At 36.0% G+C, this 15,616-nt stretch overlaps 2 protein-coding genes across 3 annotated transcripts in view; both read left to right on the top strand.

Moving 5' to 3' along the window:
* LOC125095498 (sodium channel protein type 3 subunit alpha) overlaps positions 1–15,616 on the top strand; it is a 1,188,574-nt gene that overhangs the window by 403,027 nt on the left and 769,931 nt on the right. The gene's annotated exons all lie outside the window — the stretch shown is intronic.
* Positions 1–15,616, top strand: part of TTC21B (tetratricopeptide repeat domain 21B) — a 78,769-nt gene that overhangs the window by 1,747 nt on the left and 61,406 nt on the right. Inside the window, exons 2-6 of one of the 2 annotated variants that reach the window (XM_047721993.1) lie at positions 2,186–2,315; positions 2,406–2,516; positions 5,820–5,986; positions 8,302–8,424; positions 11,863–12,020. In XM_047721993.1, coding sequence (XP_047577949.1) covers positions 2,186–2,315; positions 2,406–2,516; positions 5,820–5,986; positions 8,302–8,424; positions 11,863–12,020 — 689 coding nt within the window. Of the gene's footprint in view, positions 1–2,185; positions 2,316–2,405; positions 2,517–5,819; positions 5,987–8,301; positions 8,425–11,862; positions 12,021–12,045; positions 12,289–15,616 lie in introns of those variants that run through there. The other variant, XM_047721994.1, reaches the window with a different exon arrangement.

The raw sequence follows: 15,616 nt of genomic DNA, 5'->3' as shown, positions 1-15,616 counted from the left end.
GAGTGAGGAGTTCACAAATCAAGAGGCACTTCTGAAGTCCCCCTGGAGGCTCTTTCCCTTAATTTTATTCTTCCATCCTCCAACACCCCAACCTCATTCTCCGACATCCCTAAAGCACTTTATGAACTCTTTTCTTGCTTGCATTGTATTTGTTAGTCTTTAGATTCTAGTCTCAGTTTCAGGAGAATTTAAACTTTTCTGAGTCAGGAACCATATCTTACTCATCTTCACATTCACAGCATCTAGCCCAGTGCCTGGTACTAGTAGGCAGTAAACGTTTGTTGGACTGAACAAACCAAGGAGTGGTAAGGTATGGAGAAGAGGAAGTAAGACTAGAGAAACACAAGAGCCTTACTGACTGGTTAGAATCACGGGGATTGGACAAACTGGAAGGAAGGATGAAATGACTTGATTTCAGGCTTGGGTAGCAGGGGCAAATGGAAAGATGAATCTGGAGGTTGGATGAGAGGTCTTGACGGAATACTGTTTTTTACTTAATCAGTATATGGGTTCAGAGGAACTTACTTTTTTTGGAGCTTTACAGTAGTATGATGTCATAATTAATCCTCACAATGATCTGTAAATAATTAACAGCATTGTACAAATGAGCAAACTAAGGTGCTGTAGGAGGGACCAGAAATTTAAAAACAGCTCTTTTCACCTTTTAACATCTGTGTCCTCTATATGATATCTTTCAGGAGAGTTGTAGGTGCTTAAATGCTGAACAGAAATCCTCAGTTGTGGCAAACATGAGAGGTCATCTGCGATCTTACGGAAGGGCACTGGAGCAAAACTGCGCTTCACTGAAGTGTGCTGTGGGGGGCACAGGAAGTAGAGGGCAGTAACTGTAAGGAGGGAAGCTGAGTAAAAGTTACAGAGAATGTTTGCCTAACTGCTGTAGAGAAGCATGTGGACTGTAGCCTCCAGAAACAACAGACTCTAAAAAGCAGTGTAGACACTCATGTTTCAATCCTGTCACTTGATGCTTCATCCTTATTTCTCACCCTTGCTATACCAGCTGCAGAGTCAGAGGAGGTGAGGATGGGATGGCCCACATTGGTTAATGGAGGTGAATCAGGTGTACCACAGCCATAGTGAATCTGGCTTCCCTCTCTGATTAGGTTAGCAACTAAGCCTTAGTTATGATCCTGAGAAAAAGGTGTTAAGTATAGACGCAATTAATCAGAACTTAGTATCCCCTGGTATTAGCTTTCTGCCATGTAAATCTAAAGAATACAATTTTGAAAAGAGCTTAAAGATAGTTAATTTCCATTAAAAAGCAGTTTGGATCATCTGTTCTTTGTTCTTACAGTTATTTACACCAGTTTATTATACTTTACCTTCCCATTTCCTATTTCCTTCTCTGCCTGTTCAGTTCTCAAGTATTTGCGTTTATTATACTTAACCTTCCCATTTCCTTTTTTCTTCTCTGCCTGTTCAGTTCTCAAGTATTCGCGTCTATCACAACAATAAATAGTCCAATATTATTTATTATGTTTGCTGGTTGATTGACACATTTTGTTACTGTGTTCAGTATCTTATTATGCAGCCTCAACCCATTACTTGTTTATTAATCCTCTGTCTCTAAGAAATTGTTTTCTATTTAGATGGATTGTGTCATTGGTAGGTTGGGCATTTGGGAACTGGAAGCTCTAACTGTAAGCCTTGTTTGGTCTGTTCTTACAGTTATTTGTTGTGGAACTAAGAAAACAAGACAACATTTGACAATGAATTTCTGAATTCACTTTGTCCTTACTATGTAATGCTATAACAACAAAATAGAAGCAAGATTTAAAAAAAAAAAAATCCTAAGGTTTGTCAATGGAAGGCTCTTATTATTCCTGTTTTTTTGTCTGTTCCAATTTACTAAAACCTTTAAGAAAATGTGGACAAAGGCAAGAGGTGCAAGTAGCCTAATTTCAGTATTGTTAACAAACAATTTAGAAAAAGAAGACTGAAATTATTAGGAAACGTTGAGTTTTTTTTTCAAAAATTTTGTGTTCATTGTGTCTTGCATTCTTACTGTTAAGTGCTAGCCTTTAACAATATTTTCAGGAACTTGGGAAAGAAAAAAAATCGCATTATCTAATTTTAGATTATTCAAGATTTTAGATTAATATGTGTTTCTTATAGCATTTCAGAACAGCAAAGTCTCTTTTAACATTTAGTTCTTATTTCCTTTTAGACTTTGATTAATTACTATTGTCAAGAGAAATATTTCCATCATGTGTTACTTATTGCCAGTGAAGGAGTTAAGAGGTATGGCAATGACCCGGTGTTCAGGTTTTATCACGCCTATGGTACATTAATGGAAGGTACGTACTAATTATTAAACCTGTTCCATACATTTTAAATTCATGTTTTGTACTATGAACAATTTTTCACGTTATAATTTTGATTTTCAGGTAAAACTCAAGAAGCTCTTCGCGAATTTGAGGCGATTAAAAATAAACAAGATGTATCACTTTGTTCTCTAATTGCACTGATATATGCCCATAAAATGAGTCCTAATCCAGGTATAGTATTTAAGTATAATGCTTAGGACAATTTTTTCTACTCAATTCATTTTGATTTTCCTCAGTTAACTTTGCACTTAGTCTGATAATACTGTATTATAATTTTCTGTAGATACTATTTTATCAGTTTTTTTTTTTTTATCTTCCTGGCAAGGTTACAGATTTATGAAGCACAAGAAATATGTGTCTTATATCCCTTTCATATTCCTTTATCTTACGGCAGAAGTTTCATTAATATATAGGGATCATTTGAATTCACATCAATTTGAATGTATGTTAGCAATTATTGAGCAAAGGACAGCCCAAAAGAGGTATATACAGAAATTGCTCTGCAGCAGCCTGCTTTATAGCTTGTTAAGTGCAAATCTATAGCTACATGCAATTTTTCTCTTCCACTGTATCTTCAACTTCTTAGAGGCTTGTACACGTCCCCACAAGGGGGGTTGCTAGCTCTTAGAAGTTATTCAGTAACTTCTTATCCAGTAGTAGGTTAGGAAGTATAAGTACATAATAAAGAGAACTTAATGCATAAACCAGCAATTAAAATTGTGTGAACTGTGGCTCTTAATGGCAGAAGCAGAATATCATAATTATAGATAATAAAAAGGAAACAGTATTATATTCTTTTATATACATTCACTAATAGCCAATAGCATTATGAATATAGATCATGTTTTAGATAAATAGACAATAATCAGATGTCATAGAATTTTTTTTAATACTAGAAATTTTTTTTTCCTGAACAAAGGTATCACATACCTCCTTCACATACACTTGCACAGATCAACAAAAAGTTATTTAAAACATTAATATGTTTAACAGGTAAACAAATCTAATGATTAGGGGCCTACTTTCTGCAAGGGACTATGTCAGATATAGTTAGAGAATACCAAAGAATTGTAAAAAGTGATCCATGACATCAAGTTTATAGTCCAGTGAAGAGAAGAAAATGTAAAACCCACAAAGGTTAAATACTAATGTCACTATTAAATAAAATTATGAGAAAACAAATGACTCCATAATTAACTGAAAACGGTATATACTATTAATCCATAGAAGAAGGCTGTGAAGGTTTTGTGAAAGATAGGGCCATAATCTGGTCCTTGAAGGACAAGTAGGATTTGAATATAAGGCATATTTGTCAGACAGGCAAAATCGATGGGCAAATATGTGGAGGTTGTTCAGGGTTAGGTTCTTGTATGGATGGGTCTTTGTGATCCAGCAGGAGTGTGTTTAGGTAGAGCAGAGAATTGGCATCAAGAGTCAGTAAATCTAAAAAAAAAAAAAAAATACAAAATATTTTCCTCTTAGAATCAAGTTTTTATTTAATTGGTTATTCTCGAGAGTGTTGGTTCTTTTGGGAAATTCCCAATATTCCCAAGAATATTGGAAATATTTCCAAGACACTAAAAAGATGAAGGCAGGAATACTGTTTAGAAACACCCGAGCCCTGACTCTATACTGTAGATGATTGTGAGTGGGCATAAGCTCAGGAGGGACCAGATGTCCATCAGTATTGCCTAGGAAGGGCCTAGAATGTTCATGTCCTTTTTTCCTAAATGCTGACATAATCCCTGATTATGCATTAAGAACTTGAGCTGATATCTGGTAAGAGTCAGCTTTGTGCAGATGGTGTCACAGCTAATAAATGCCCCACTTGGGACATGGTGGACATCTGGCAGGCAAGTACAAATCCTGCCCCTGCCCTGATGAATTCTCGTTCTGTATCATGACTACTTAATGAAAACTTTCAAAGGGGTTCATGTATGTTCGAGGGTCTTGTTGCTAAGCAATCTGTAGCCTTCCATAAACAGTTTTGTGAACTCAGAAAGTGGTTCCACATGTAAGTTTACAGTGGTACAGAGATAAAAGGAAGAGATATTACTGTTTTCTGGATGATCATTTCCAGAAAGGTAGTTGCTTAGAATCACAGCTTTCAATTTTGACATTTCTTATAACTTATTGAATAGCTGATCCTTATTCGGATTCAGTTCAGGGTTTGGAGCTCATTGACATTGGTGTCCTAAGCACACACATGATAGATTTAATGGTTAGAGATATTAGAGGTAGACCATCTTTTTAAGGGAGCAGCCAAGCATTTGGTATTAAACCATGTAAATAATAGTAATTATATTACCTTTTACTGGCCTATGACAACATCCAGGAATGTTTACATATTCTAGAATTACATTAGGGAGTTGGGTAATTTGAGTACTATTCTTGGATTAACCCCTAATAATTTTAGAATCATTGCTAATTTTTCTAAGTCTTATTATTTTAAAATTTGCATATTTAGCCTTTAGATCTTAAGAATGACATAAATTGTAGAACTGTAGTGTATGTCGCAGGGATCATTAACCACACGTGGCTGCTGAGTACTTGACATGTATCTAGTTGGAGAAACTGAATTTTAAATTGAACTCTAATTAAATATAAATTTAAAACGGATGCTGATTCAGTTATTAGAAAAGTTATGTTTGGGGGCAGCTGGGTGGCTCAGTAGGTTAAGCCTCTGCCTTCAGCTCAGGTCATGATCCTGGAGTCCTGGGATTGAGTCCTGCATCGGGCTCTCTGCTCAGCAGGGAGCCTGCTTCCTCTCTCTCTCTGCCTGCTTCTCTGCCTACTTGGGATCTCTGTCTGTCAAATAAATAAATAAAATCTTTAAAAAAAAAAAAAGATAAGTTATGTTTGGAACAGTGAATATATGAATCTGTTTTCAGCTACAAATTTTATGGAATCTACATACAAACCAAGTATTTTTTTTTTATTAAAGGTTTTTTAAATTTATTTCAGAGAGAGAGAGCAAGAAGCAGAGGGTGGACAGAGGGAGAAGCAGCCTTCTGAGCAGAGTACCTGACATAGGGCTCAATCCTAGGACCCTGAGATCATAGCCTGAGCTTAAGGCAGATGCTTAACAGACTAAGCCAGCCACGCACCTCAAATCAAGTATTTTTAAAGAAAATTTAGCATTGTAATTGAGATATACTTTCTAATGACATATATCAGATTTTAAAAATTTAATAAGAGCAAAAGTGTCTCCATTTCATGTCAGTTTTGTGTTGGAATGAAAACTCAGATCTGTTAGGTTAAATGTATTATTGAAATCAGTTGTATTTGTTTCTTTTTAACTTCTTTGATGTGGCTACTAGGAAATTTTAAATTACAAATATGGCTTATATTTTATTTCTATTAGACCGTGGTGCTACAGAGAGAAGTACTATATTCTGTGCTCTGTTAATTGACCCATTATAAACACTTCATCTAGAGTCTAATTTTCATTTAATGCCTTTTTTCCCCTCCTAGATAGAGAAGCTATTCTGGAGTCAGATGCCAGAGTGAAGGAGCAACGTAAAGGAGCTGGGCCGAAAGCTTTGTACCATGCAGGTTTATTTCTATGGCACACTGGCCGTCATGACAAGGCGAGAGAGTATATTGACAGAATGATCAAAATGTCAAATGGCAGTAAAGAGGTAGCTGGGTTTCTTATTTTGAAATAGATGCACTACTAAAAGAAGTTTATATTTTCAGTAGTATTCTTTGTTACTCTATTCTTATTTTATAAATAGGAGCTTTATTTCAGTATCTTATTATTTTGTAAAATTTTGATTGTCTAAGGTTGTTTGTTTTTATTCTGTTTATTAATTCATGAGAAGATCTCTCCCTGGTTCCTTTACTCCCTTCTTTCCTTATCTCTGTCCTTTCCTCTCACTCCCCTCTTGAACTCTACATATAAGGCACTGCTATTTGCACTAAGAATACAAAGATCAGGATTAAACTTTATTTACATGGATGGTTCAGTCTAATGGTGTCATAGAGCAGATACCCAGCTAATATTAGGAGAACTTTTGTAAGTGGTATGAGAGACATGTGGTGAAAGTATAAAATAATTAACGGTTTTTGCTCACTTACTATGTGCTCGGCACTGGTCTAAGGATTTAAGGGGAGATCACATCTATAAATGTAAGGAGAATGAGGAACAATTTCTTGAAGGCTATAGCATTTGAGCTGAAACCTGAAAGATGGATACAGTTTCCAAATGCAAAGGTGATAGAAAAGGGAAGCAGGTACTCCCAAGGTGGGAAATAATAAGTGGAAATAAGAAAAACAAGGAGACTTGTTGGTTCTGGGTACAGTGAGAAACTCCCATTTGACAGAAACACTGGGTGCATAGATAAAGAGGATGGAAGAAAAGCTTAGGGAGGTGGGTTGGGACAAAGTGAAGTGCCTTGACAACTAGGTACACATATTTATATCTAACTTGATAGGCACAGAGAGGTCATTGAGATTTTTAATCATGTCAGTGGTATTATTAGAGTGCAAATTCATAAGACTGATTTATTGTTGGTTTATAGGATGAACTGGCCTGGGGAGATACTAGACTGCAGCCCCCAAAATGGTGGTACGTGCTTTCTGGCAGAAGGTTTTGAGGGCCTACACTAAAATATTGTACCATGGGTATGACTTTGAAAATTATTAAATATCCTCAAGAGCTGTCAACTGTATAAATGGCAGGGCAAGATTTTGAGGTGTCAGATGTCAAGGATGTCTCTCTGAGGTCTTAAACCTGGATAGTTCAGAGACCAGTTAACATGAACAGAGAATGTTGGGATGAGAAGGTAATTTTGGGGGGGTAATATATTTGGTTCCAGACATGCTGTATCTCCATCTCAGGTGGAACAGTGAGATGGGGATAGTAGATGAGCTTTTAGAAAAAGAAAAGTTTAAAGAAGTATTGGACTAGAAAAAAGGCTGAGAATCATCCACACAGAGATAATAGTTGAAATGATTCAAATACAGACATTGAACTAGTGAGTAGAAACAGCATTTTTTTAGGGGCACCCGGATACTCAATCAGTTAAACCTCTCCCTTTGGGTCGGTTCACGATCCTGTGGTTTGGGATCCAGCCTGAATCTGGTTCCCTACTTAGGAAGGAGCCTGCTCTCTGTCTCCCTTTGCCCCCACCCTCGCTTCTGCGCACACACGCATGCTCTCTCTCTCAAATAAATAAAATCTTCAAAAAAAAAAAAAAAAAAAGAAATAGCATTGTTATAATATTCATATGTCTTTTCAAGTGAAATACAGGGAGGTAAATATAATCTTAAAGATTTATAAATTTATGAGTAAACCTAGAAATTTTTTGATAGAAGAACAGATTTCACAATGTTTTTGGCCACTGAAAAGTAAAGTAACCTATATCCGTCTTCTTTCTGAACCTATAAACCTTATAACCGACTGACTCATTGGCATTTCTGAAAGTAAACATCCATGACTTCTTGAATCTGATTTCTGAGGCCATTTATCCCTTCATTTAAAACTCACTGGACTGGTCACAAGGATTAAGATAGTTGCCACATTATCTTAATTTTTAATATGTATCAAGCAAGACTCTTCTGTTCTTCCATCTTGGTTTACTTGGTCTGTTTGTCCAAAAAAGATTCTTGTTTATGTATTGAATTACATTTTAACAATTATTATTAATAACTTAGTAGCAAAATTCCGGGTAAGAATATTGATTATTTAGGATTAATGGAGTATTTGGCAAGTTAATGTTGATATTGAATACGTTGTATCCTTAAGGGCTGAAATACATAACAGTCCCAAGACTCTAGGCTGGAAAGTGTTTGAAAACAGTTTTGCTGAACACTGTTTTAATTATTCATAACATTTTTTGGCAGAGTGATTTCTTGTTACTAATCACAGAAAAGGACATTAGGTTACCTCTTTCATCAACATTTATTTTGTTACCAATAAAATGGAAGTATGATTAGAATTTTTCTTCTACAGGGACAGGTTTTGAAAGCATGGCTTGATATCACAAGAGGAAAAGAACCTTATACTAAAAAAGCACTGAGATATTTCGAAGAGGGATTACAAGATGGAAATGATATTTTTGCTCTGCTGGGTAAGGTGAGTTGGAGGTGGGGTAAATCAATCATGTTTTAAAATTTATTCATAATCTGTTCGAAACCCAACAAAACCGAGTAGCTCAAAAAAGGTACTAATTGTCATGTTACTTTTATCAGCTCTCAAATATAGGCGGTACTTGGATTTTATTTGTATAGGACAGTGAACAACAAACTAGAGAAATATATTCCTTACCAAATTCCTGAATCTTGATTGGTTTTAATTGTTGGTGGTGGTGGTTCCTATATTACTTACCCACTAAACATTTATAGTTTGCCTAATATGTGCAAGGCATCACTGTCGATATAGGGATACCCTGAAGCAAAATAAAATTACTTGCTTTTATGGGGCTTATACTCTATTGTTGGAGTCAAACAATAAAATAAGTGAGAAAATTATGTAGTGTATTAGAAGGTGATAAGTGCAATGGAAAAAATCAGATAAAGGAGGAGATGGAGAGCTGGGTTATGAATTTGTAGGTTTAAATGATGTGGTCAGAGAAAGTGACAGTTGAGCTGACACTTACACGGGAGGTGAGAGTTGAAGCTCTGTGGGCTCCAGTGGGAAACCATCACAAATAGAGGGGATAACAAGTTGAAATACCTTAAAGCATGTACAGGGCATTGCTGGGAGGCCAGGAGATGAAAGTGGAATGAGCGAAGTGGAGGTTAGAAATGGAGGCTAGAGGAAAAGAAGGTGGATGTGGGTACAGGTGGGCGTGGGGTGAATGAGGAGAGGCAGGACTGATTGTATAAAGCCATTGGCTTTTTTAAAAAATTATTTTTATTAACATATAATGCATTATTTGCCCCAGGAGTACAGGTCTGTGAATTATCAGACTTTTCATTTGAACCAGATAGATGGGAAGCCAATGGAAAAGAGAAACAATATGACCTGATTTACATTGTGAGGGATGAGCAGTTAATTGGCAGAGTCATTAGAAATCATTGGTAGTTATGAATGTATAATTCGGGCCCTTTCTTCAGTTCCATTGATGCCTTTAGAATGTCTTAAAATTTTTCAAATTTTTTTAACTTAACAACAGGAAATCAAATTCTATTTAATTATTTATTTAAACAATTAATCATCTTTATTAATTATTGAATTATTAGATATGAATAATTATTAATTATTAAATAATTAAATTAACTATTTATTTAAGTTTATTTTATTAATTTTAGGAAAACAGCTTGTTAGTTAAGTAGTAATTGGGGGGGATATAAAAGAGGATTATTAGTGTCTTGGCTGTTAATATCCCCTCATCACTCTTGTCAATTTCTGTGGCTTTTGAGTTGTTGTTCAGATTGTTCAGTTACGTGCCTCTAGTACAACTACTAGTATTCCAGCTGGTTGGAGTCAAGTTTTATCTAATGGCACTGCTAGAGGAATTGAGTATTTCTCAAGTTTTTTAAAAGTTTTTCTTGATCATTTTTCCTCCTCCTTATTCCTTAAAGAAAACTAGTTATAATTTCCTCAGATGGGGCTATGTCAGGTGTTAATATGGTTTAGGAGGGATTTACCTTTTTCCTCCAATACTTAAGATTGGTTTAAAATCTTTTTCTGATACAAACCATCCCAGTTATGTATTTATTTTTCAATTAATTCAATAGAGGATGTTTGCATTAGCCTAATTCCAACTTGGAATGATGTGAACCAAATACATAGCAAATTTAGTTTCATTTAATATGTGTGTGACATCATATGGGAGGTGATGATCTAAGGGAGTAATATATATGTGGTCTTTTAACATGCTTTTCTTTTTTTACATTACCAGCTATTTAGGCAGATTTTAAAGATACATGTAATTTGAAAAAATTCTCTGCATTAATCTTTCTCAGCTTTCAGAGATTTTAATAATTTATCTGGACATAATGGCATTTTTGGATGGTTCTCAGACTTTCTTTAATTATATGGGAATATAATTATATGGGAATATACATGAAAATATAATCTCAAACCAATTTTAGGATTATATTGCATCTTTTGAGATTGGATGCTCATTTTGAACTGAGATATTCCAGGACTAAATTTTTTTTTTTTTAAAGATTTTATTTATTTATTTGACAGAGGTCACAAGTAGGCAGAGAGGCAGGCAGAGAGAGAGAAAGGGAAGCAGGCTACCTGCTGAGCAGAGAACCCGATGTGGGGCTCGATCCCAGGACCCTGGGATCATGACCTGAGCCGAAGGCTGAGGCTTTAACCCACTGAGCCACCCAGGTGCCCCTCCAGGACTAAATTTATTCCAGGACTAAATTCCAGGACTAAATAGATCTCAGAGCAAATTTTAAAAAAACTTTGATATGTGATAAATATGCTTCATATCTTTTCTTAAACCACTAACTCTATAGCTTTATTTTTTCTGACTATAAAATTAATACACAGACATTGTAAAAAATACAATTCAGAAATATCTGAATTAAGAATAAATATCACCATTAGAGATAACCACTTAAATTATTATATTATAAATGACATCTCTTCATGTCAGTAAATATAGATCTACAAATCCACATAACCACCTAAAATTTCATTAAATGGATAGGTTATAATTTAATCCTGTATGGACATTTTGGTTATTTTTTTTTCTATTATATCTATTATAAATCTGCCATAAATATAATCTACATTGTTTTGTGGCCTTACTCAATTATTTCCTTAAGATACTTCCTAGAATTGAAAATGTTGAGCTAGGGGCACCTGGGTGGCTCGGTGGGTTAAGCTTCTGCCTTCAGCTCGGGTCATGATCTCGGGATCCTGGGATCGAGCCCCACATCGGGCTCTCTGCTCAGCGGGGAGCCTGCTTCCTCCTCTCTCTCTGCCTGCCTCTCTGCCTACTTGTGATCTCTGTCAGATAAATAAATAAAATATTAAAAAAAAAAAATGTTGAGCTAGAAGGAGTTGTTTGAACTTTATTTTGCTTATTTTTAAAAGTCTTATCTTCTTTAGCCTGAAAGTATTTTTTTTATTAATTTTATTTTTTATAAACATATAATATATTTTTATCCCCAGGGGTACAGGTCTGTGAATCACCAGGTTTACACACTTCACAGCACTCACCATAGCACGTACCCTCCCCAGTGTCCATATGAAAGTTTTTTTTTTTAAGATATAAAAATCTCCTCATTTTAGGTGCTATTTGCAAATGTCCTTGAAATATTTTATTCTAAAAGGTAATTTTTCTATTCTAGTTATTTAAATTAGGGTTTTATAACAAAGTCATTTACATAAAATAGTTTTAATGTTCTGTGATGTTTTAAAATTTTTGTTAAAAATTTGTTTTGTATTTCTCATTATTAAATAACTGTTCCTTACAGAAAAGTCAGAAAACAAAAATATAGAAAAATGTTAAATAGTAGTATTCTGCCTCTTCCAGGATAGCTGTTGTGAGAACCTCAGTATTAATGATCACAGTTTTGATGTCACTTTTTTTTCTTCCATTAGGCACAATGCCTTGAGATGCGCCAGAATTATTCAGGTGCTCTGGACACTGTGAACCAGATAATAGTAAACTTTCCAAGTTTCCTTCCTGCTTTTGTAAAGAAAATGAAACTACAACTTGCCTTACAGGATTGGGACCAGACTGTTGAAACAGCACAGAGGTTAAGTAAAAAAAGATAATGCAAGTACCTTTGGATCTGGTTATAATTTCCAGAAAAAAAAAATCTGTATTTTTTAATCCTATTTTAAATTTGATTTTTTCAAACAATATAGAATTGAAGAACTTAACTTTGCATTGTTTTTAAAAACTGAACTTACTGATTTACATAAATGTCTGAATAGCTGTCCTAAGACACTCTTCAGTGGAAATGTCCCTGCCCTTGTGAAGCTCAATTTCAAATGAGAGGAACCATGTAATAAGCAGAACAAGTAAGAAGTTATGTAGTATGTGAGAGTTATAAGTGCTATGGAGAAAAGATAAAGCTAGGAAGTGAAATAGGGAGTGTGGGGAGGGGTTCCATTTTATGGGATGGCAGTGAGCAGCTGACATTTGAACTAAGGGAGCAAGCCATGCTTGCTTCCATGCCACGGAAGAAGACTTTGCAGAAAGAAGGAAAAACAAATGCAAAAACCTTGAGGCAAGGGGCGCCTGGGTGGCTCAGTGGGTTGAAGCCTCTGCCTTCGGCTCAGGTCATGATCCCAGAGTCCTGGGATCAAGCCCCACATCAGGCTCTCTGCTCAGCAGGTAGCCTGCTTCCCCCCCCCTCTCTCTGCCTGCCTCTCTGCCTACTTGTGATCTCTCTGTCAAATAATAAATAAAAATCTTTAAAAAACAAAACAAAACAACAAAAAAAAAACTTGAGGCAAAAGTTTGTGTGATGTTTTTAAGGAGTGGGAGGGGATAAAATGACTGGACAGCGAAGTCAGAGTAGAAGGATGGAGCCAGGGGAGCCAGGTTGTGGAAGGTCTTGGTCATCTTACGGACTTGGATTTTTCTTCTGAAGTGTGAAGTCATTGGAGGGTTCCTTTTCTTCCTCCGCCTCTCCTGATCTTCCTTTTTCTCCCTCTACCTGCTTCCCACTACTCCCACCTCTTTTGACATGTAAGTTAAAGAACCCATCTTTTATCCTGTAGGTTTTCCATAAGAATTTTATTATTGCATGCCATATACTGTATAACTTATTGCTATCCTCTGAATTTCCTATAAATTGGTACTGGATATAGAGGCTTGGTTAGATTCATGTTCAATTTTTTATTTTCTATTTTTTTTGCAATTACTAGTAAGTGGTGATGTGTTCTTTCATCAAAGGGACATAATCTTCACTTGTGTTTTTGTGGTCTTAGCAGAATATATCTTTTTTAAGAGTAGTGGGAGGAAGGGCAGAGATAGAGACTCCTAAGCAGCCTCCAACACCCAGTGTGGGGCTCGATCTCAGCCCTGAGACTATGACCTGAGCCAAAATCAAGAATTAGACACTTAACTGACTAAGCCACCCAGGCACCCTATTAGCAGAAATTTGTGCTCAATACATAGGTGCTGTAGGATTAATGTGGTTATATCATTCTTTCTTCATTTCTTAGCTAGAGTACTATTAAAAGGAAAAAAAAAATGATTCTAACTTACTGGTGGTTATCTGGTGTTATAATTCATTTAAGAAAAATTGGATAAATGCTTGAGTCTTTTATTTCTGGGTTTCAAAAAACCAAAAAAAAGTTAAAAATTTCCTGGCGTCCTACAGAGGTGACTGATTAGTAGTTTGGATTTGTTTATATGACATGGATTAAATTTGTATGTTTCTAACCATTTTGGTTATTATACTTGCTCAAATTGTCTCATCTTTGGCTCTTAGTAGCCTCTTCAAGTTAGTTCTCAGGCCCTTTTCATATGAACCTAGTAGTCTTTGATTGTTTCCTTGCTATTTGGTAGAGAGCAAGATATACTAGGGCCAGGGGTGCCTGGGTGGCTCAGTCATTCGGTGTCTGCCTTCAGCTCAGGTCATGATCCCGGGGTCCTGGGATCGAGCTCCACATCAGGCTCCCTGCTCAGTGGGAAGCTTGCTTCTCCCTCTCCCACTCCTCTACTGTGTTCCCTCTCTTGCTATATCTCTCTCTGTCAAATAAAATCTTTAAAAAAAAAAAAAAAAGATATACTAGGGCCATTTTGTGTATTTACTACCCCAAACAGGTATTAGCCATTGTGGAATGCAATCTAACCCTTTTAGTGGGAAATGATATTTGAAGGCCACAATTTGGACATTAATAACTCTTTGATATTTATATTTTTCTAGATTTCTAGGCACTGTGTGTGAGTAAGGAGGTAAAGGGAGTATCAATATAATATATAAAAAATATATTTTTGGGGATGTGTGTAAAAACTAGACTTGTTATATAGTTTTTAAACTTGATTTTTCTTTTTTTTAAAGATCTATTTTAGGGGCGCCTGGGTGGCTCAGTGGGTTAAAGCCTCTGCGTTCGGCTCAGGTCATGATCCCAGGGTCCTGGATCGAGCCCCGTGTCGGGCTCTCTGCTCGGCAGGAAGCCTGCTTTCCTTCCCCTCTCTCTGCCTGCCTCTCTGCCTACTTGTGATCTCTGTCTATCAAAGAAATAAATAAAATCTTTAAAAAAAAGATTTATTTTAGAGAGAGAGATGAGTATATGCACATGGTGGGGAGGGGCAGAGGGAGAGGGAGAGAGAAACTCAAGCAGACTCAGTGCTGAGCATGGAGCCCAATGCAGGGCTTGATCTCACAGCCCTGAGATCATTACCTGAGCTGAAACCAAGAGTTGGACACTTAACCAACTGTGCCACCCAGATACCCATACATTTGATTTTTCTTTAACTTAGTATTTTGTGGATGTTCTATTATATCCATTCACACAGATACACATAATTCTCTTTTAATAATGAAAACATCTATAAAGTAAACATACAGATAGTTTATATTTTCCCATAGGTAGACATTTAGGCCTACACACACACACACGTTTATATATGTAAAGTATATTTCTGGAGGACGGTTTCCCAAATGAGAGATTACTGAGTTAAAGGGAATCTTATTTGTTAGGGTAGGCTAAGCTCCTATAAAAAAATAGATCTAAACACATAATGGAAATTTCCTTCTGATACGTAACTATTTTGAGTGTGTGTAAATCCTGATCAGGCCGCCTTCCTCCACATCATCATTAAGGGACCTAATCCCTTTTTGTCTTGCAACTCTGCCTTGTCCTAAAACCTCATGACATTGGTATCCAGCTGGTACAAAGGCAAAGAGGGTGGAGGAGTCATTCCACTTTTCTTAAAAGCTCAGATCTAGAAGCGGCATAGTTGCCTTGTGTCCAGAGGGCCACCTCTAGTGGCAAAGGTGGCAGGAAAATGTAAGCTAGCTGTGTGCCCAAGCAAGTGAAGAGAGAATGGATTTGAGGGGACAAATTGCAGTCTCTTCCTCACATATGCATGTTTGAAATTCTGGAAGACACCACCAAATTGTTTTCCTAAGAATTTATACTAATTTATGCTCCCATCAGTAGTCTACTGGATGCCCCCTCCTCCATCCTTAACCAATTCTGGCTGTTACCAGTGTGGTATTTTTTTTGTTTTTATTTTTGACAATCTGATAGAATAAAAATGGTAGAATCTGGTAGAATAAAACCTTATTTTTATTTCATTTCTTCAATTATGTTGAGATTGAGTATTTTTTTTTGTCTTTTCAAATATTTTTTTTTTAGTTTTTTATTTATTTATTTATATTTTTATTTT

Source organism: Lutra lutra, chromosome 3 (assembly GCF_902655055.1).
Source record: "Lutra lutra chromosome 3, mLutLut1.2, whole genome shotgun sequence".
NCBI lineage: Eukaryota > Metazoa > Chordata > Mammalia > Carnivora > Mustelidae > Lutra > Lutra lutra.
Note: the sequence above shows the minus strand (reverse complement) of the source record. Positions and strands in the feature narration are given on the sequence as shown.